The following is a 19,466-nucleotide window of genomic DNA, read 5'->3' as shown; positions in this document are numbered from 1 at the left end:
GGGTGAAGTTAGTTTGGTAAATTTAATTATATACAATCTTTCATATTTTTAAACCTTTTTGAAATATTAAAAAGAACAATTTAAAGCTCTTTAGCCCTTTTAATCATAAAAAATTCTTCAAATTGACTTATTAAAATAAGAGGTATATATAAAATTCTGGTCTATTGTTCAGTTGTGTCAGAATGGGCATCTATAGATGTAGGGAACATTTGCGATTTTGGTGTATTATAACTGGAGTCGGTTTACAATTGTTTACATGAGGATTTCTACGAACAAACATTTTGCTTAACTTAGGTAAAAACATTGATCTTAACTAGCATATTCTTTGAGTATGGAGCCTGCGATGACCAGCCGTTGGATCTCGGAGGTGCCCTCGTAGATCTCGGTGATGCGGGCGTCCCTGTAATGACGCTCGGCTGCCATGTCGGTCACATAGCCCATTCCTCCCAGAATCTGGATGCACTGATGGGAGCACATGGTGGCCGCCTCCGAGGCAGCCAGCTTGGCCATGGCAGCCTCCTTGGTGTAGGGCTGCTTGCTGTCCTTCAGCCAGGCGGCGCGCCAGGTGAGCAGACGTGCCGATTCCATGGCCAGCGACATGTCCGCGATCTTCTGCTGAATGGACTGCAGCTTGGCGATGGGTTTGCCAAAGGCCTGTCGCTTCTGGGCGTAGTCCACGGCCAGTTCCAAGGCTGCCTGGCCAATGCCCAGCGCCTGGCCAGCGATTCCTATGCGTCCGGCGTCCAACGTCTGCATGGCAATTTTGAAACCGGAACCCGGCTCGCCCAGCATGTTTTCCTTGGGCACCGCACAGTCCTCGAATATCAGCTGGCAAGTCGAGGATCCCCGGATGCCTAGCTTGTCCTCCTTCTTGCCCAGCGAGAATCCTTTGGTACCCTTCGGCACAATGAAGGCGGAGATGCCCTTGTGCTTCAGCTGCTTGTTGGTGGTGGCGAATACGATGGCTGCCTCCGCCTCGAAGGCATTGGTGATCCACGCCTTGGTGCCATTCAACACAAAGTGATCCCCCTTGTCGGTGGCTATCGTGGACGCAGCTCCGGCATCGGATCCATTTCCAGGTTCGGAAAGGGCAAAGCAGCCCACTCGCTCACCGGTGGTAAAGGGAGTGATGTAGTTAGCCTTCTGGGCATCGTTACCGAAGGAGAGAAGAGGTCCCAGATAGAGAGAGTTGTTCACCGACATGATGACGCCGGCAGAGGCACATCCCCGAGAGATTTCCTCCATGGCAATGGCATAGGCCACATAATCCAGACCGGTGCCACCTTTAGGGCAGCAGTAGGGGATTATCTAGGTGGATACCAGGTGGGTTATCTCTTACCCAACTCCTCGGGAATCGCCACCGCCATCACGCCCAGTTCGCCCATCTGGCGGATCTGTTTTTCCGGATACAGGTGCTCCCGATCGAACTTGGCTGCATTTCCACTTAGCTCACAGTTGGCAAAATCCCGGCAGGACTTTTGGAGCATCTGGTGGGTCTCCGAGAGGGCAGACAACGAGGCAATTTGCCGGACATTCAATGATCTGCGGGCTGAAATAATATCGGTTTACGGATCTTACTTATAGGAAACGATTGTCGGCTGGGCTCAAAGTCCACAAACTGCTTTGTCTTACCAATGTTCACAGAGCGGGTCAGTACGGACTGCATGGTCGTGTGGAAATATTTACTAATAAAATATAAAATGAATATTGCATAAAACACGGATAAAATTTAGTTTAAAAATAAGTTCGAGTTGGTTAAAAAAATTAAAAACGATTAGTGTGACCAGAGGCAAGCACCGGCTTGTCTGTATGTAACAAGTGGTTTTTACAGGGTGACTATTATATTAATATTTAAACTTAATTATTTCTTGTATGCGAACTTTAACGAAATATTAAGACAAAGTTCAATACTTTAAGGTTGTATTTCACCTATTTTAGTTAAAAATCAAATAATTTTAAGAAAAAAAAGTTACTTTTATTATTGTTATATGCGGTCCTACTTTTGCGCATTTTCGAGCTTGAACATGTTGGTAACATGCATTAACAATTGTTGATTTGTTTTGTTATTTTAAAACAAAACGTTATTTAAAACAAAAATCCAAAGATGTCGCAGACATTCGAGGGTACGGAAACCCTCAAGATAGAGGCTCTCGAATTTATCTACGAGGATGAAGAATGTAAGTACCAGTGAAACACAAAAGCCGCTTTACTAAAGACCCAAACATTCCCCATTTTCAGGTTTCAACATCGAAATACAGTCTATGAAACAGGACAATGAGCCGGTGAAACTTAAACGGCTGGTGTGCAAACTGAGCGGATGCACTTACTCCACGGACAGGAGGAGGGACTTGAAGCGCCACAGGCGCTCCCAGAAACACGAGCACGAGGAGTACCGATCGGACTCCGAATCCGACGTGGATCGCTCCCTGTTCTCCTGCAAGGTCTGCGACTACACGACGGCCAAGCGATTCTGCTATGTGCGGCACAAGGAGTCGAAGCGCCACATCATGAGGGAGATGGAGGAGTGCGAAAAGCTGATGGACGAGGCAGACAGGGAGGAAATTCACACGAAGCGTAGAAGAAGAGTGGAGGAGGAGCCAGTGGCCTCGGATTCTGAAACATCACAACACACCGACAATATACTGTTCACTTGCATGCCCAGTGACTACAGCACCAAGCCAAAATCCTGCCTAGAAACCCACTCAAGTTCGCAGGAGCACAATGATATACAGAGGCTGCTGGAGCCGAGCGAGTACATAGAGTATATTCCCCAGGAGGAAAAGCAGATGGTGGAGGTAACCGAAGACGACTATCAACCCTTCAAGCAAGGCAGTTCCACCTTCGAGTGCGCGGCCTGTGAGTACAGAACAGCCCGGCGATTCGCCTTCGTTCGCCACCTGCAGTCGACGAGGCACCTGTCCAGAATGCAGGAGCGGGATGATAACTTGGAGTCGGCAAATGACCTGGATGAACTCGAAGGCGGAGAGGAGGATAATGTTGTGGTGGAGTTTGATGAAGGGGATACTATTCACGACCTGGAGGAGGTAAATGCCCTGCCAGGGGAAGATGTAATGGTAGAGATTGATGCCCTGGAGGGGCAAGATGGACTGGCGGAGACTGGATCGCTGGTGGAGATCGAGGAGCTGATCCAAACAGAACACGGGTTTGAAGTAGTAGAGTATGCACCTGCAGAAGAAAATGTTTACGAGGAAATCGTCTACCTGCCCACCGAAGAGCAACCAGAGGATATCTGTTACTTTATAGCGCTCGAACAATAAGAAGATTCGGCAGTGTCCAAGTTTTTAATAAATAACTTTTTTGATAAGCAAATATTCTTGAAGTCATCATCTTCTAAGGCCACAAATTGCCTAACCGACTTGTAAATCCTTACAATGACAATGAATATATGATATAATCTTTATATGTACAGGGTACATTGTACATGCATGTGTATCTAACTTATTGACTCTATTCTTAAAGTCAAGACGTTCTCTGGCCATTCAATGCCAAATCAATTTGTTAAAGTGTTATGAACTTTTAATATAAACCTTGTTTGAAACGTCAATCATTTTTTTTCAAACTATCCGTGGGAGAAGGAAGTGTGATGTGTAGTGTTGGTAACCGTTTATTAAAGTTTTGTAGACTCGTCATTTGTTTATTATCTGCGAAAACAACTAGAAAATACAGGAAATTGTAGTTTTTAAATATCCAATATTTATTTACTTACAGGTCCTAAACTACTTTTTACATTTTTGTAATTTTTTTTTTAATTTTTAACAGTTTCCTAAGAATTTGAAAACATTTTCGATTTGATGAACAACCCTTAATAATTATTAAAAGATAATTACAGTAGCTATCAGAACTGCATTATTAGTTTTTCTTAAGGATGAATAAATGGGATCATAAAATAAGTTACAAAGTTAATAATTGTTTTTTGATTTATCACGAAAGTGTACATGCACAAACGTGTTATCATAAATAGATAATTATAAAAATAACAGTTATAATCAAAAGGAGAATAAATGTGAGCATAAGAGAAGAAGTAAAGTAAAGAAATTTGTTTTATTTTAGGAAAGGTTTTATACAAAATATTTACTTATCACGAAAATGTACATGCACAATCGTGTTATCATAAATAGATAATTATAAAGAAAATTATTTAAATAATAATTGCAATTAAAATAAGAACAAATGCGAGCATAGGAGAAGTTAAAAGCTAAAGAAATTTTTTATTTGAGGAAAGGTTTTATAAAAAGTTTTATTTATCACGAAAATGTACATGCACAAACGTGTGCTGTGGTACGAATACTTTCGTGAGCGACTGTGTATCTGCCAGTTTTCCGTTCTGGTTTTGACAGCCCGCTTTTCATCTCTGCGCAGATTCGACGCGCACGCACTGGAACTTGTTTAACGTTTTTTATGTTTTTCACTGCACAACTTTGTAAATTCAGCACACAGCAAATAGAAAAACGCACCATTATTTCCGCGTGTCCTGTGGGGCACATTCACATCCAGGAGCACCGAGAAGAGGAAGAGCACCGCCGCAGGAGTCCCGTTTGTTGTCCTATTGATTTGACCCCACTTTTGGAGCCTTTCGTTTTTCCCTGCACACCGTTATCCGCATCCGCCGCTGCTGCGCCCGCGAAAGAGAGGTAAAAACAAAATGCAAGTGCTCCCTGGGCAAATATAAACAAAAAAGAAGAGTGATAAGAGCAGCAGGAGCCTAGAGAGAGTGGGGAGAGCAAGCACCGCTCTCCCGATCTCAGCCTGTCGCTGTGTGGGTGCAGTGCGGGCATCGTTCTTATCTCCAGCCCAACTCTCTCGCTCTCCGGCGAGGCGATCTTTTGATAATAGCTCGTGCACTGGTGTGCGTGGGTTGCGGTTCATTCAAGCCCCTATAAAAGAGCCGTTCATTCACGACGAGCGCCACAAAGTGTTAACGAGAAGCTGCCGCCGGATCCGCCAGGTGGAAAAGTACCGTGAGTCTTCGCCCTGAAGGATTTCCCCATTAGTTAACTGTGCCGCGCGTGGAAACCAAGTTATTACTATATCAATTACGGGAACTTTTAACGAAAACGAAATGAAAAGTGATCTAAGCTAATAAAAAACCTAAAACACTCATTCAAACGCTAAGTAAAAGTCCTGTTTACAATAAAACAATTGTTAAACAGAAGCTGAAACAGTGAAGAAATAGAGGATACAAATTAAATTGAATGGATGATCACAAAATTTGGATGTTCTAAGGCCTTGGACAAATTTTATCATCATTTTTAAATAAAATATAGAATTCAAAGTTTCAATAATATATAATGTATATGTATTTAATATATAAATATACATATAATATAAAATGTAAAATATTTTCAGATTAATAAACTCTTTAGTAAGGGTTAATCTTTTAAAGAATGTTTTTAAGATTTATTAAAGAAAAGAACAAGTATATAAATTCAAAAAAAATTTGTTCGCATCCATACGATTTTAAACAAAATATATAGGCCATGTTATGTTTACCACATCACTTTTATCGCGGGCCAAACAAACCGTTAAAAAAATAAACTGATACAACAAAAAAACGAAAAAAAGCGAAATCATCATGCGTTCACAATCTTTAGATTCGACATTTTAAGTGGGAACTGATTGGGATAGGAACGTATTAGACCACTTTCCAGCCATATATTTATTTTATGGTATTGTAATCTATTTACAGCGGCACCTGTACAGGAGATACACCCCGACCAATGTTAGGAAATCGATAGAATTAGAAAACGACCAAAATGCAGTCAATGAAAGCCGATGAACTGCCGGAGAATCCGCGCGAGACGTCGAACATCTTCTCATCCTTGATGTTCTGGTAAGTTTCCAATTCTAAATTCTATGAAATCGCATCTAATTCGTAACTTTCTTCTCAGCTTTGCCATGCCCACATTCTTTAAGGGGCGCAAAAAGACCCTCGACGAAAATGATTTATACCGGGCCTTACAGGAGCACAAATCAGGTAAGTTTTGTTTGGACTTTATCAAAGTTCTCTGGTGCGAAAGCACCCAAAAAGACGTGTCATAACTAATAGTCTCGGACTAAGCCCAAGATTATTTATGGCTCTATCTGCGGTATAGTCTATAATCAATTAATTTAATTATTATATGGAAATCGCAAAGAAAGTCTGATAAGCTGATTTACCCTCAAGGAGTTTTGAAAGAGAGAAGAATTTCTTATCAGCACGTATCGAAGATTATGCCATACGTGACGTCATGTGGCAATAGATTCCAATAGATGATGATTGGGTTTTATTATGTGACTGTATCCCATTTATTAGTCACCTAGTAAAAGCACCTGATACCTTTCCCTCTTCATCCGTGAGTGCAATGATCATTCGAGTTTCGATTTCATTGCCCTTTGCCCAGTTTTTGAGTGGTTCCTGAAGAAATCCCTGATACCCGACGTATCTTGACCGCTTCCTTGCTGTCCCAACTATAATTTATATAACCGACTAAACCTCATATGTAGCGCAGTATCTCTCGCATTCAAACACTCCCCAAATGAAGTGTCTCCCCGGCACTTCAAGGCACCCGACGATTACGATTAGATAGGGCTTAGCATGCGCCCACTTTTTGTGATTGTAAAGCCTTTCGGTTATTCCGTGAGTTCGAAGGATCAGAGAACATTGAAGGGTTCTTCTCTGAAAGCGGAAGTTGCGATTAGATTTCGCTGCAAATCATGTCTGGGTTATTGCTATTTGCACCATATACAACTATTTCATTGAGATCATTTAGCGGAACTGTAGCCGAGTCTAATCCGGACGATAAGATAGCCCTTGGATACGAACATTCTGCACCATCACTCACTCTCATTGAATTATACGATCGCCATAGATAGTGGTATCCAATCTGGCACTTTTAGACCTTTGATTTCCTCATTCAAAAACTTTGGAAGTGCCCCGAAAAGTGACAAACTCGATATCTTTGACAACGTCCGCTGGCCACAATTAATTGAATTTACTGCCCAAAATATTTGATAACACTTTCGAACACCCCCGATATTGTATACGCAATTAGGTACTCAGGCTTATTTACTTACTTATAATAAATGGGCCCCTAGAGATACTGCATTGAGTGGATCGTGCTATGGGGCTTATGCAATGCTAACAATATAATGGCACATATCTGGGCAAATATGTAGAGATGCAAACAATATCAAATGTCAAGCTCAGGCTTTTGTTGCCAGTTCCTAATCGGATTGCAATCTAAGGCTGATACAAGCCTTGTGGAAGTGCCGGAATCAGAACCCGCATTTGGAGGGTAGTGGGCTGGGGAATCTCCTGGTCGATAAGATCGATAGGAGGTAATGCAGCTGGCCGGGATTTGCTTTTGTTGCCAGCCATAATTCACAGTTAAACCAAAGCACAAGACATGACTATTTACTGGATTTATTACCCACGGCAACAATAGGAATGATAGCATTACCTCCCATTATAACCCTCAGATACAGTAGTTAGCTTAAATAACAATCGTTTATTTCCGGACATGACATTCCTATTAATAATCCTTTTTTGGTTAACGTTATATTGATTCGTTATTTGTATGTGGAAATTCTTCATTTTGAATTTGCCAAATAAATAGCATAGTTCACATATTAAATATGATGAAATATGATGTTATTCCCAAAGCTGTGATGAAAACATGTCTATCGAGGACAGATCTCTATCACTAAAGAGATAACATTAATTTTACGACTTTCATGACTGAACGGTTATACAAATCTGTATATTATCTTTCATAATTTCACAACTTGACAATTTGAAGGGTTTATACAATGATAACTGCCATAACATAGTCAATTTAAATGATGATAAGCTCAAAGCTCAGAGTGTGTACTCCTAGGTGCAAATACAAACAATAAAGTAATAAATGTATATATTATTCGTAAAAATATAAACAAAATATATTTCTACATCTATTTTGTTTTCTTTGTTTAAAGAACTTTTTATAGTAAAATATACATTGTGAAATTACTTTCACTAAGAAGCTTTTGGCATTGGCGATGCACAATATATGTAGGTGGGATAATTTATAGGCACAAATATAGTATACATAGGTAGTATAGTGCAACAGCAGAAAACGACTCAATTCTCGGGAGTTTATTTTGGTAGCATATTTAAACACTGCAGTATAATCTGCCAATTACATGCCAACGTGCCTTGTTGTTCCGTCAGGGAGAATTTATTATCTGGACATGGCCTGGGTGCACCTGGTTGATATCTCAATCTGTCTTTTCTCCAGATCGCCTGGGCAGCAAGCTGAGCGAGGCGTGGGAGAAGGAGGTTGAGAAGAAGCGCAAAAAGAAGAAGACCCCCAGTCTGCTGAAGGCCTCGATGAGCGTGTTTGGATGGCGCCTGGCCGGTCTAGGCCTGGTACTCTTCATCTTGGAGATCGGTTTCCGGTAAGCTGCCTGGGCAACGCCCACCACCCGGCATCTGGCTGATTTATAACCCTAAACCCTGCCTTATTTCAGAGTTACCCAACCGCTGTTCCTGGGCGGTCTGGTGGCCTACTATGCGGACGCGAGCAACCTGGAGAGCGACAACCAGACGAAGGCATATCTCTACGCCCTGGGCGTGATCTTGACGAGCGCCTGCAACGTGCTCTTCATGCATCCCTACATGCTGGGCATGTTCCACGTCGGTATGAAGGCCAGAATAGCCATGACAAGTAAGTTGGTGCTGGGGTTTCTGCCCTTTGTTGTGACACATGAGTAATGATCGCCCCGCAGGCATGATATATCGGAAGGCGCTGCGCTTGAGTCGAGTGGCGCTGGGCGATACCACAACTGGTCAGGTGGTCAATCTCATCTCGAACGATGTGGGCCGGCTGGATCTTTCCGTCATTCACATGAATTATTTATGGCTGGGTCCCGTGGAGATTGGCATTATCACTTATCTTATGTACAGGGAGGTAAGTAATCACAGATATTAACTACTCAATATAATGGTTATACACCCATGTAAATCTAGTTGTTTTGAACAATATCAATGTGGCTTAAAACTGAACTAAGGTTTTAAATACCCTTATCTTAAAATATAATTGGGGTAGGTCCAAAAAGGCACTTCATATATAAATCTTTTGGAGTTCCAAACGTGAAGGTGGGCGGACACAATTAAGATTAAGACTTCATATAGATTACTGAAATCTCGGTTTAGACAAGTGATACTATAATAATACCTATACTTTCCACAGATTGGGATCTCCGCCTTCTTTGGTGTGGCCGTGATGTTGCTGTTCATTCCCCTGCAAGCTTATCTGGGCAAGAAGACTTCGGTGCTGCGATTGAAAACGGCTCTGCGAACGGATGAACGGGTGCGCATGATGAACGAGATCATCTCGGGCATCCAGGTGATCAAGATGTATGCCTGGGAGATCCCCTTCAGCAAGATGATTAACTATGTGCGCACCAAGGAGATGAACGCCATCCGCAATGTGAACTACATTCGAGGCACTCTGCAGAGTTTCATCATGTTCGTGACGAGGATATCGGTGTTTGTGAGCTTGGTGGGATTCGTGCTGCTGGGAAAACTCTTAACTGCCGAGAAGGCCTTCGTGATCACCGCGTACTACAACATCCTGCGTAACACCATGACCGTCTACTTCCCCATGGGCATCTCACAGTTCGCCGAGCTCCTGGTCTCGATCCGCCGTATTCAGACCTTCATGCTGCACGAGGAGACGAAGGTGCGCGACAAGTCGGAGGATCTGGACGAGCAGAAGCTGGGCAAGGCGGGTCTGATCACCGATCCCGCTGTGGCCCAGACCACTGGTGTCCTGAAGCCCAACAGTCGGCGCACCAGCGAAGCGGAGCACAGCATCAACATCAGCAAACTGAAGGCCAAGTGGGATCAGAAGAGCACGGACTACACGCTGGACAACATTTCGCTGAAGTTCAAGCCTCGCCAGCTGGTGGCGGTCATTGGGCCAGTGGGTTCCGGCAAATCCAGTTTGATTCAGGCTGTGCTGGGTGAACTGAATCCGGATTCGGGATCGGTTAAGGTCAATGGTACCCTCTCGTACGCCTCCCAGGAGCCGTGGCTCTTCACCGGCACTGTGCGTCAGAACATTCTCTTTGGACTGCCCATGGACAAGCATCGCTACCGCACGGTGGTGAAGAAGTGCGCCCTAGAGCGGGATTTCGAGCTGCTCCCTTATGCGGACAAGACGATTGTGGGCGAGAGAGGAGCCTCTCTGTCCGGTGGACAAAAGGCGCGCATCAGTTTGGCCAGGGCTGTTTACCGGAAGGCGAACATCTATCTGCTGGATGATCCCCTCAGTGCCGTGGACACCCATGTTGGACGTCATCTGTTTGATCAGTGCATGCGCGGATTCCTGCGGGAGGAGATCGTACTGCTGGTGACCCATCAACTGCAGTTCCTGGAACAGGCCGACGTTATTGTGATTATGGACAAGGGTAAGATCAGCGCCATGGGCACCTACGAGTCCATGGCCAAGAGTGGCCTGGACTTTGCCCAGATGCTGACGGATCCCAGCAAGAAGGACGAGGGTGCCGGCGATGCGCCGGAGAAGAAGAGTCTGTCGCGGCAGAACAGCAAACTGCGCGACCGACATGGCAGCATCTCCTCCATGGAATCCACCGCCGAGTCCCTGGCAGCGGAGTCGCCCATGCAGACGCAGGAGGGTCGCGTGGAGGGACGCATCGGCCTGAAGCTCTACAAGAAGTACTTTGGTGCGAATGGCTATGGACTGTTTATCGTGTTTGCCTTCTTCTGCATTGGTGCCCAGGTGCTGGGCTCTGGTGGTGATATCTTCTTGTCCTACTGGTAGGTTAATGACCCTTAAAACGTAGCTTTCTTTAACCATTAACTGCCTTTCCAGGGTGAACAAGAATGGTGAAGCAGAGCGAGACACATTTATGGCCCGCCTGAGACGCGCCTTCCCCGAAACCCGCATCAATGCCGATACTGACCCCATAGACATCTACTACTTCACCGGCATCAACGTGTCCGTGATCATCTTCTCGCTGGTGCGGAGCATGCTTTTCTTTTACCTAGCCATGCGCAGCTCCACGACGCTGCACAACACCATGTTCCAAGGTGTGACCCGGGCGGCGATGCACTTCTTCAACACGAACCCCTCCGGTCGCATCCTCAACCGCTTCTCCAAGGATTTGGGTCAGGTGGATGAGATTCTGCCCTCCGTGATGATGGACGTAATGCAGATCTTCCTCGCCATCCTGGGTATCGTGGTCGTCCTGTGCATCGTCAACGTTTGGTACATCCTGGCCACGTTTTTCCTAGTGGTAGTCTTCTACTTCCTACGTGTCTTCTATCTGAGCACATCCCGAGATGTTAAGCGTCTCGAAGCTGTCAGTAAGTGGATATTACATATACCATTTTCTTAGCAATATCTAATCCTTTAATTACCTTCCTCCAGCCCGATCACCCATTTACTCCCACCTGAGTGCTTCCCTTAACGGCCTGGCCACCATCCGAGCATTTGGAGCGCAGAAGGAACTGATTGCCGAGTTCGACAACTACCAGGATATGCACAGTTCGGGTTACTACATGTTCCTGGCCACGAGTCGAGCCTTTGGCTACTGGCTGGACTGTGTGTGTGTCGTCTACATCGCTGTCATCACACTGAGCTTCTTCCTGTTCTCCCCGGAGAACGGAGGCGATGTGGGTCTGGCCATTACCCAGGCGATGGGTATGACCGGTATGGTGCAGTGGGGAATGCGGCAGTCGGCAGAGCTGGAGAACACGATGACGGCGGTGGAACGAGTGGTAGAGTATGAGGATCTGGAGCCGGAGGGTGACTTTGAGTCCAAGCCGAACAAGAAGCCGCCAAAGGATTGGCCAGAGGATGGCAAGATCGTGTTCGACGACCTGTCGCTGAAGTACTTCCCCGACAAGGCAGCCGACTATGTACTCCGATCCCTGAACATTGCCATCGAGGGCTGCGAGAAGGTGGGCATTGTGGGACGGACTGGTGCCGGCAAATCCTCGCTGATCAACGCTCTGTTCCGGCTGTCCTATAACGAGGGAGCCATCCTGATCGACAGTCGCGACACCAACGATTTGGGACTGCACGATCTGCGCAGCAAGATCTCCATTATTCCCCAGGAACCGGTGCTCTTCTCGGGCACAATGCGCTACAATCTGGATCCCTTTGATGAGTATAGCGACGCCAAGCTGTGGGAATCCCTGGAGGAGGTTAAGCTCAAGCATGTGGTGGCGGATCTGCCCAGTGGTTTGCAGAGCAAGATATCCGAGGGTGGTACCAACTTCAGCGTGGGCCAGCGCCAACTGGTGTGCCTGGCCAGGGCCATTCTCCGAGAGAATCGCATTCTGGTAATGGACGAGGCAACGGCTAACGTGGATCCACAAACAGATGCTCTCATCCAGACGACGATTAGGAACAAGTTCAAGGACTGCACGGTGCTCACAATTGCCCATCGTTTGCACACGGTTATGGATTCGGACAAGGTGCTGGTCATGGATGCAGGAAAGGCGGTGGAGTTTGGTTCTCCATTCGAGTTACTCACCACCAGTGAGAAGAAGGTGTTCCACAGCATGGTGAAGCAGACAGGAGACTCGACATTCGATGCCCTGCTGAAGGTTGCACAGAAGGTGGGTTAACTTATAAGGCTATTATTATATCATAGTATTATAATCGTTTTCTATCCAGGCCCATGATGACAACCTAAGACTCAAGAAGGATTCTTGACATTTCGCCGTTCCGAAGGCTTTCAAAGACTACATACTTAAGATACTGGAACCAATTACGAATCATCCGGCGGCCAACGCGGGCATTCAGAAGACCTTCCTCTTCGCGGAGGCCTCCAAGCAGAAGTTATTAGGATAGCACAGCATCAGCGGCACCAGCAGACACCATCACTGAGCGGCCGCTGAGGAATTTTTTTACAATACGTGTACAAATCAAATTAATTGTTAGTCAGGTGTATAAAACTAGATGAAACTGATGGTAAATCAAAAAACAGCAAGACAATAAGCTGATGTTAGTGGAGCGTAGAGAGTAAATGTTTTTATACCTAAAAAACAAAGATTGATATGAAATGCAAATTGTGCAATAATTAATTTTAGCTGAACTTTGTGCATTGGCCTTCAAAAGGTCGCATTGCATTTGTATTATGTGTTCCAGTAAAACGACAATAACAACCTTAAACAAAAATGAAAAATCCCAAAAGAGGAAAAACAAAAAGAGAATTCTATGAAATGTTACGCCTAGTATTAATATATATGTGTGTTTTTTATAGTAATTTATTATTGTACAGGTATACAATAAATGTAACAGCTCGGTTGGTTCTTTTGTTAAAACGTTTTTATTTTGTTTATTTCATTTTAGCGATTTACACATTTGGCTAACTGCTATATACTCTAAGAAATTGTACGCATTTAACTCAAAAGTATCTTCCATTAGCTGCAAGGCCCTCCTAGAGTTCACTTTAAAACTAACTATAATTATTGTAAATTACTGCCCGTCGCGGTTAGAGAAACAAAGAGACGAAATTCATTTTTAGCTGATGTTGTATGTTAAACTTGGCTTAGCTTTAGTTGCCTCTCTGACTACATAACTGTTCAGTAAGTGCTATATAAGATATAGATATATAAGTAGCCTCCCATCCGCGCATCCTACAGGACCAGCGTCAGCCACGCGGCCATCAGGCAGAATCCTCCCACGGTCGCATATGGCTGCAGCTTCTTTTCGCCAGTCAGAGCGCGGTAGTACATGCAGCCGCTGAATAGCATCGTGCCCGTAATCATCAAAGTCCCAGTCTGCGGGAGAAAAAGAATCACTTTACTTGGAGTAACCAAAGTCATGCATGTAGGCCTGTTCCAGTTTGCACTACCTTTGAAATTCACACTGAAGTGAAATCAACACCCTATTGTAACCAATCGATTTTAGGATATACTAACTATACCAAATTATCTTGAGACAAGAAAATGAATTTATAGGAATTAATTGACCACAGTCAGGAATCAAACTAAATATCGAACCATAAAATATGTAAGAGAGGGAAACAGATTTGTATTTATCAGCACCGATAAAAATAATCCTTTAACCGAAAGTTCAACTCATAACTTCATCTAAAAAGTGTTTATTGAAAAATGGAACAGGCCCTATAGTAATAGTTTATTGTCTAAGATTAGAAGTCAGCAAACGTGGCAAGAGTTTTGTGTGCATATTTTGATGTTAGCTTTAGTTGTTGGCTTTAACCTGAACAAAACGGAGCACGAGCAAGCTCCACATTTTACTTATCAAATAAGGCTGATAACAACAAAACCCAATTACAGAATAACAGCAAAAAATCAAGAGAATCTATGCCTTTTTGGTACATTTTTAAATACAATTGTAATATTGAAATAAATTAACAAATTCCTACCAAAGACCCCGAACCCATATCAGCTATGAACCTGCTCATATCACAAACCTAAGAATTATCCGTATTAATCCAATTATACAAGTATCGTGTGTGGTATTGAAAATTACTTTGTAAGCTGCAATTAGTGGTTGTTGAACATTTAGCTTTAGCTTTGGAAACATTTCATATACAACATGAATATACATATGCATACCTATATTATAGAGGAGTACAAGTGAAGTAACTTGGAAGCGCTTGGCCGAAGTCAATATTCATTCATAGCTCAATTTTTGTAATGTCAATCAGCGCATTAGACTAGCTAAGCAGAGTGTCAATTATACGAGTATCAGTGTTGGAGTTTCGATTCGAGAGTAACGCGAGTTGTTATAAATTCCGTTCAGAGATCTAACTTTACACAGAGTTTATGTAAACGACAAAACCGAGAAACAAAAGCTTTACAAATAAACCAAATACGATCGATTTGGGAAAGTGGTTAATTATTTGGGATCTTTTGGGTTTAAGCTGATGATCAGAAGTTTATATTTCAAAAGCTCGGTAAGTGGTGCTTTATCTTGGAGCTTAAATATAAGTGAATTTTTGAAATATTTTCTTTTATAGCTATTATTATACAAGAAAATCCAAATCGGAAGATATTCACATGTCCCATGACTTTTCTAAATAAGATCTATAACTAAAAAGTTGGAAATACTTTGACCTTCTGAAGATATTTGTCCTTGTTTGGTTGGTAATGGGCTTTTTATAACATGCAATTAAAGCTCTGCAAAGAAAACAATGTCGAGACCCAAGATATATCAGATATCTCGGACTTTCCCTGAATTGAAGTTACGATTACAGGGTAGTGGGCCAGAGGCACATAGCAATATCTACATATATCCTTTAGTTTTTCTAAACAAGATCTATAACTAAAAATAAAAAGGTAATTTTTCCTTGTTTGGTTGGTAATGCGCCCTTCTCAAGAGCAAAAAGTTTGGAACCCTTTTTATATATCAGATTACTTGCACTTCCCCTACTTTAAACTTACGATCACAGGATAGTGGGCCAGAGGCATGGCCATCATGGCGAAGGAGTGCAGGAAGTGGATGCGGTTGGCCACATCGGCGAATGCCTGCGAGTCCACCTGCTCCTTGGGATCGCTCACGTCCTTCAGGACGTACTTGCAGTAGGCTCCCATAAAAATGGCCGACGCCCCGCCGATCCCGGCCAGCCGCACGAAGTGGTAGTGGCTGCCGGCCAGACCGTATAGCGATCCATGGGAATGTCCGTAGCTTTGGGCGGATGGAACCAAACTTATATTCGTGTCCTGCACTGTTACCTTCTTGGGACGCAAACCCTGCGTGGGAAAAAGAAGCGTAATCAGTACACCCGGAACTTTGACTGGAAAACTCGATTGGTTACCAGGGTGCGGAGCAGTGCTGAAGCGGATGATGCCACCATTTTGCTGACAGGATTGCCCAGGGTCACGTATTCAATGGTGTCGGCGACTGACATTGTGTACTTTTGCTCAAACTTTGTTTGGCGCTGGGAAATCAGCTGCGTCTACTAAAAATTTTGACGTAAAATGCCCGGGCGTTGCCGGACTGGCGGCTCTAGTCGATGTTTTCAATCGATTGGATTCTGGGAACCTGACTTGCTACTCGAACAAGAATTTATATAAGTTTGATGGAAAACGAAATGGTAATGTATCTGAGTGGAGAGGTAGAAAATAAAGTTAAAAAAAAACATATGTACAAAACATAAGTTTTTATGCCCTGGTATTTTATGGTACCCCTGGAATTTACATGTCTAATTGGGGGATTCCCAAAACAGTAATGGGTTTAGTTGGCAAAAAAGGTCTTACAATTTTGGGTTGTCATAGAAATCTCTTCGGACGAAATTCGGGGTAAATGACGTAAGCATCATTATAAGATTCCCCAAATTTCGCCAAAGAGATTTCCTTAAATAAAATATACAAAATAAAGCAGCTTTCAAGATTTGGCATCTGTTGTTTGTTTTAAAAATCATAAGAACTTAAAATTATTAAACAAATTCAATTTTTTGCGATCAACAGACGTAAATAGATACATTTTAAATATAAATATATAATATGATTTCAAGCAAATTTCAAAGCAATTATGTACATAAAAATTTAAATATCTTACGCTAGTTAAAGCAACCCTAAATCTGGATTACATCTGATGTGATATACATATATTCAGAAAACCCGACCACCCTACCATTCGACCGCTCCGGCTACACTGAAAGATCATTGGAAAGTTTTTCGCCGGCTGTGCGAAAAAGGAGGCAAGGCAGAGTGAAAGAAGTGATTATATAGCCCATTATCGGCCGATCGGTGAGTAGGTCGGGGCGTAAACACCCATTGGAAGCAGAAACAAAGCAACCACTGACAGTACCGTATCTTTTTCAGTCGAAGCAGAAGCAGCGCAGTGGAACAATGAGAACTCCAACTCATTGCGCATTTCTAATTATCGCGGCTATAGTCGCCATATGTGGAGCTGAGGGAAGGGAGGGGGAACGGCCCTACCGGCGGAGCTTCATCAATCCGTATCCTCGCTTCCAGTTCTACGATGATGGAGTGGACCCCGGGGAGCCCCTGTTCCTCACGCCCCTGATCAACAATGCCTCCATGGACAAGGCGGATGTGCAGAAACTGGCCCGCGTCATTGGTTCCCAGTTTCACGGAGTGGAGAGCTACTCCGGCTACCTGACCGTGGATGAAGGCTTCAACTCCAACATGTTCTTCTGGTACTTCCCCGCCGAGCAGGAGCCGGAATACGCCCCAGTTGTCCTGTGGCTACAGGGCGGCCCAGGAGCCTCCTCCTTGTTTGGTTTGTTCACGGAGAACGGCCCCCTGGAACTAGACGACCACGGAAAACTGCAAAAGCGCAACTACACCTGGAGCAAGACGCACAACCTCATCTACATCGACAATCCCGTGGGCACTGGCTTTAGTTTCACGGATCAAGATGCCGGTTATGCCAAGAACGAGAAGGACGTTGGACGCAATCTGCACGAGGCTGTGATGCAGCTGTACGAGCTGTTCGAGTGGCGCAACTCTTCGGGATTCTGGGTCACAGGGGAGTCCTATGCCGGAAAGTATGTGCCCGCCCTGGCCTACCACATCCACAAGGTGCAAAATGCCATCGAAACGCGCGTCTATGTGCCGCTCAAGGGCGTGGCCATCGGAAACGGTCTCTCGGATCCGCTGCATCAGCTCAAGTACGGGGACTATCTCTACCAGCTGGGCCTGATCGATGAGCACGGTCTGCAGAGCTTCCACGATGCCGAGGCGAAGGGAGCCGCCTGCATTGAAAAACACGATATGGAGTGCGCCTTCGACGTATTCGATTCCCTGATCAACGGGGATCTTACCAATGGCTCACTGTTTAGCAACCTAACGGGCTACAACTGGTACTACAACTACCTGAAGACGCACGATGATGATGGCGCCAGCTTGGGTAACTTCCTGCAGGCGGGCGCCACCCGCCGGGCCATTCATGTGGGCAACAAGCCCTTCCACGACCTGGACAAGGAGAACAAGGTGGAACTTCACTTGAAGAAGGATGTCATGGACAGCGTGGCTCCCTGGATAGCCGAACTGCTGGCCCATTACACAGTGTGCATCTACAGCGGTCAGCTGGACATTATTGTGGCCTATCCGCTGACTCGCAACTACCTGAACCATCTCAAGTTCCCCGGCTCGGACAAATACAAAGTGGCTCCCCGTGAGATCTGGCGCATCGAAAACGAGGTGGCCGGGTATGTGAAGCACGCAGGACATCTGGTGGAGATCATGGTGCGCAACGCCGGGCACATGGCTCCCCACGATCAGCCCAAGTGGCTGTTCGAGATGATCAATCACCTTACTCACTACAAGCACTAGGAGAAGCGTACTTAAAGTAGTCTATACAATTAGTCTCCTCTATATTTTAATGAAATCTGTCTTGAATACATCGGGTTGAGTTTTTAAATAAATATGTACAGGACAGTTGAGATCAAAGTACTCCCCAAATCTTAATATCTAAAGGTTACAAAGTTTTTAGAATAAATGTGTTTAACGAAAACTGTTTTTTTTTTCTTTTCTTATTTTGAAATTAAGCAAAGTAGAATTAACAATAACGTTTTTATGAAACAAAAGACTTAACAAGTTTTTATAAACTGGGCTTAATCTAAGTTGAGTTAGGCTATATTTGTTTAACTTTCCGGTGTTCCTTTAAAGTTTCTGGCCACTAGGAAGTGCTCGGCGGAATCTCCGCGGCTGGCGCGGGGTTTCACGCGCTTTACCTTCTCGTAAAACCTGAGCATATCCCGCTCCAGCTTGGGCACATCCCCATTGTCCCACACCTTGACCACCAGATGGGACTGCGGGGCGGACATGGCAAGGGCAAAGCGGAGCACCTCGTAGCAGAGGTTCGTGATGCTCTCCTGGTCCAACATCCTTACTCCAGTGGCATTGGGCGCCATGTCGGACAGCACGCAGTTGACCCTTCTGTCCTTAAGTGACTCCTTCAAGCGTTTCTGTGATAGGGAGGAAGTAAAATCCATGCCACCGAAGATTGTGGCGCCCGGTACAGCATGGAAATGCAACAGGTCGATGCTGAAGACGGCTCCCTGTGGCGCACGTTCCTGCTTTCCATTGGCATTGGTCCGCTCCACGGCCACCTGCGTCCAGCTCCCAGGAGCGGCTCCGCAGTCCAGAACTGTGTCTCCGGGCCGCAGTATTCCGTATTTGTCATCAATCTCCATCAGTTTGAAGGCACTTCGGCAGCGATAGTTCATCATGCGGGCCTTCTCCACGTACGGATCCGCCAGCTGGCGCGTGAGCCACTCCTGGGAGCTCTTGCTCCGGCCCTTGAGGTTCCGCGGCTGCTGCTTGGCATACTTTCCGGCAATCTCCGTGTGCAGCAGGCGTTTAAAAACAGAATTTCCCGTAAAAACAAGCCGCATTGTGTAATCTATCGAAGTTGGCTCGCCACTCGATATGTAACGATAACAGCCGGTACATTTGCTAGTGCGTTCACACAGCCGTCGCAGCAACAGCCAAAGCTCGCAAAACTCTGCAG

At 44.7% G+C, this 19,466-nt stretch overlaps 6 protein-coding genes across 7 annotated transcripts; 3 read left to right on the top strand and 3 right to left on the bottom strand.

The window, feature by feature from the left end:
• Positions 1-66: 66 nt before the first annotated feature.
• LOC119560879 (short-chain specific acyl-CoA dehydrogenase, mitochondrial) lies at positions 67-1,791 on the bottom strand. Its single transcript, XM_037874556.1, has 3 exons — positions 1,633-1,791; positions 1,340-1,549; positions 67-1,283 (listed from the first exon to the last, which is right to left on the bottom strand). Exons 1-3 carry the CDS (start codon positions 1,664-1,666, stop codon positions 310-312), a joined length of 1,218 nt encoding a protein of 405 aa, XP_037730484.1. The 5' UTR covers positions 1,667-1,791; the 3' UTR covers positions 67-309.
• Positions 1,792-2,026: 235 nt separating this feature from the next.
• LOC119560081 lies at positions 2,027-3,835 on the top strand. Its single transcript, XM_037873395.1, has 2 exons — positions 2,027-2,177; positions 2,239-3,835. The coding sequence occupies exons 1-2, from the start codon at positions 2,105-2,107 to the stop codon at positions 3,276-3,278; spliced, it is 1,113 nt and encodes a 370-aa protein (XP_037729323.1). The 5' UTR covers positions 2,027-2,104; the 3' UTR covers positions 3,279-3,835.
• A 1,003-nt stretch (positions 3,836-4,838) lies between these two features.
• LOC119561092 (probable multidrug resistance-associated protein lethal(2)03659) lies at positions 4,839-13,343 on the top strand. Its single transcript, XM_037874985.1, has 10 exons — positions 4,839-4,979; positions 5,708-5,851; positions 5,910-5,995; positions 8,277-8,436; positions 8,509-8,705; positions 8,767-8,948; positions 9,231-10,822; positions 10,878-11,371; positions 11,436-12,631; positions 12,690-13,343. The coding sequence occupies exons 2-10, from the start codon at positions 5,775-5,777 to the stop codon at positions 12,726-12,728; spliced, it is 4,023 nt and encodes a 1,340-aa protein (XP_037730913.1). The 5' UTR covers positions 4,839-4,979; positions 5,708-5,774; the 3' UTR covers positions 12,729-13,343.
• A 192-nt stretch (positions 13,344-13,535) lies between these two features.
• Positions 13,536-16,041, bottom strand: LOC119561096 (transmembrane protein 256 homolog). Its single transcript, XM_037874989.1, has 3 exons — positions 15,802-16,041; positions 15,428-15,736; positions 13,536-13,798 (listed from the first exon to the last, which is right to left on the bottom strand). Exons 1-3 carry the CDS (start codon positions 15,892-15,894, stop codon positions 13,655-13,657), a joined length of 546 nt encoding a protein of 181 aa, XP_037730917.1. The 5' UTR covers positions 15,895-16,041; the 3' UTR covers positions 13,536-13,654.
• A 541-nt stretch (positions 16,042-16,582) lies between these two features.
• Positions 16,583-18,406, top strand: LOC119561093 (venom serine carboxypeptidase). Of its 2 annotated transcripts, none has more exons than XM_037874986.1 (2): positions 16,583-16,735; positions 16,811-18,406. In XM_037874986.1, the coding sequence occupies exon 2, from the start codon at positions 16,838-16,840 to the stop codon at positions 18,284-18,286; it is 1,449 nt and encodes a 482-aa protein (XP_037730914.1). In that variant the 5' UTR covers positions 16,583-16,735; positions 16,811-16,837; the 3' UTR covers positions 18,287-18,406. The 2 variants fall into 2 exon arrangements, with proteins under 2 accessions (XP_037730914.1, XP_037730915.1); XM_037874987.1 differs by having other exon boundaries at positions 16,625-16,735; positions 16,794-18,406.
• A 123-nt stretch (positions 18,407-18,529) lies between these two features.
• Positions 18,530-19,376, bottom strand: LOC119561095 (rRNA methyltransferase 2, mitochondrial). Its single transcript, XM_037874988.1, has one exon. The coding sequence runs from the start codon at positions 19,348-19,350 to the stop codon at positions 18,598-18,600; it is 753 nt and encodes a 250-aa protein (XP_037730916.1). The 5' UTR covers positions 19,351-19,376; the 3' UTR covers positions 18,530-18,597.
• Between the last annotated feature and the right edge of the window lie 90 nt (positions 19,377-19,466).

The sequence above is a fragment of the Drosophila subpulchrella genome, unplaced genomic scaffold (assembly GCF_014743375.2).
Source record: "Drosophila subpulchrella strain 33 F10 #4 breed RU33 unplaced genomic scaffold, RU_Dsub_v1.1 Primary Assembly Seq354, whole genome shotgun sequence".
Taxonomy (NCBI): Eukaryota; Metazoa; Arthropoda; class Insecta; order Diptera; family Drosophilidae; genus Drosophila; species Drosophila subpulchrella.
This window is presented reverse-complemented; position numbering and strand designations above follow the sequence as displayed.

What these genes read in the sequence shown, in the direction of transcription:
- LOC119560081 (XM_037873395.1), top strand. Translation starts at nt 2,105, where the DNA reads ATGTCGCAGACATTCGAGGGTACGGAAACCCTCAAGATAGAGGCTCTC. An exon ending in TATCTACGAGGATGAAGAAT is followed by an intron (nt 2,178 to 2,238) that starts GTAAGTACCAGT and finishes CCCCATTTTCAG; the next exon opens with GTTTCAACATCGAAATACAG.
- LOC119561096 (XM_037874989.1), bottom strand. Translation starts at nt 15,894, where the DNA reads ATGTCAGTCGCCGACACCATTGAATACGTGACCCTGGGCAATCCTGTC. An exon ending in CAGCACTGCTCCGCACCCTG is followed by an intron (nt 15,737 to 15,801) that starts GTAACCAATCGA and finishes TTTCCCACGCAG; the next exon opens with GGTTTGCGTCCCAAGAAGGT. An exon ending in TGGCCCACTATCCTGTGATC is followed by an intron (nt 13,799 to 15,427) that starts GTAAGTTTAAAG and finishes TTTCTCCCGCAG; the next exon opens with ACTGGGACTTTGATGATTAC.
- LOC119560879 (XM_037874556.1), bottom strand. Translation starts at nt 1,666, where the DNA reads ATGCAGTCCGTACTGACCCGCTCTGTGAACATTG. An exon ending in GACCCGCTCTGTGAACATTG is followed by an intron (nt 1,550 to 1,632) that starts GTAAGACAAAGC and finishes ATATTATTTCAG; the next exon opens with CCCGCAGATCATTGAATGTC. An exon ending in GGCGATTCCCGAGGAGTTGG is followed by an intron (nt 1,284 to 1,339) that starts GTAAGAGATAAC and finishes GCTGCCCTAAAG; the next exon opens with GTGGCACCGGTCTGGATTAT.
- LOC119561092 (XM_037874985.1), top strand. Translation starts at nt 5,775, where the DNA reads ATGCAGTCAATGAAAGCCGATGAACTGCCGGAGAATCCGCGCGAGACG. An exon ending in CTTATCTTATGTACAGGGAG is followed by an intron (nt 8,949 to 9,230) that starts GTAAGTAATCAC and finishes TACTTTCCACAG; the next exon opens with ATTGGGATCTCCGCCTTCTT. An exon ending in GATATCTTCTTGTCCTACTG is followed by an intron (nt 10,823 to 10,877) that starts GTAGGTTAATGA and finishes CTGCCTTTCCAG; the next exon opens with GGTGAACAAGAATGGTGAAG.
- LOC119561095 (XM_037874988.1), bottom strand. Translation starts at nt 19,350, where the DNA reads ATGCGGCTTGTTTTTACGGGAAATTCTGTTTTTAAACGCCTGCTGCAC.
- LOC119561093 (XM_037874986.1), top strand. Translation starts at nt 16,838, where the DNA reads ATGAGAACTCCAACTCATTGCGCATTTCTAATTATCGCGGCTATAGTC.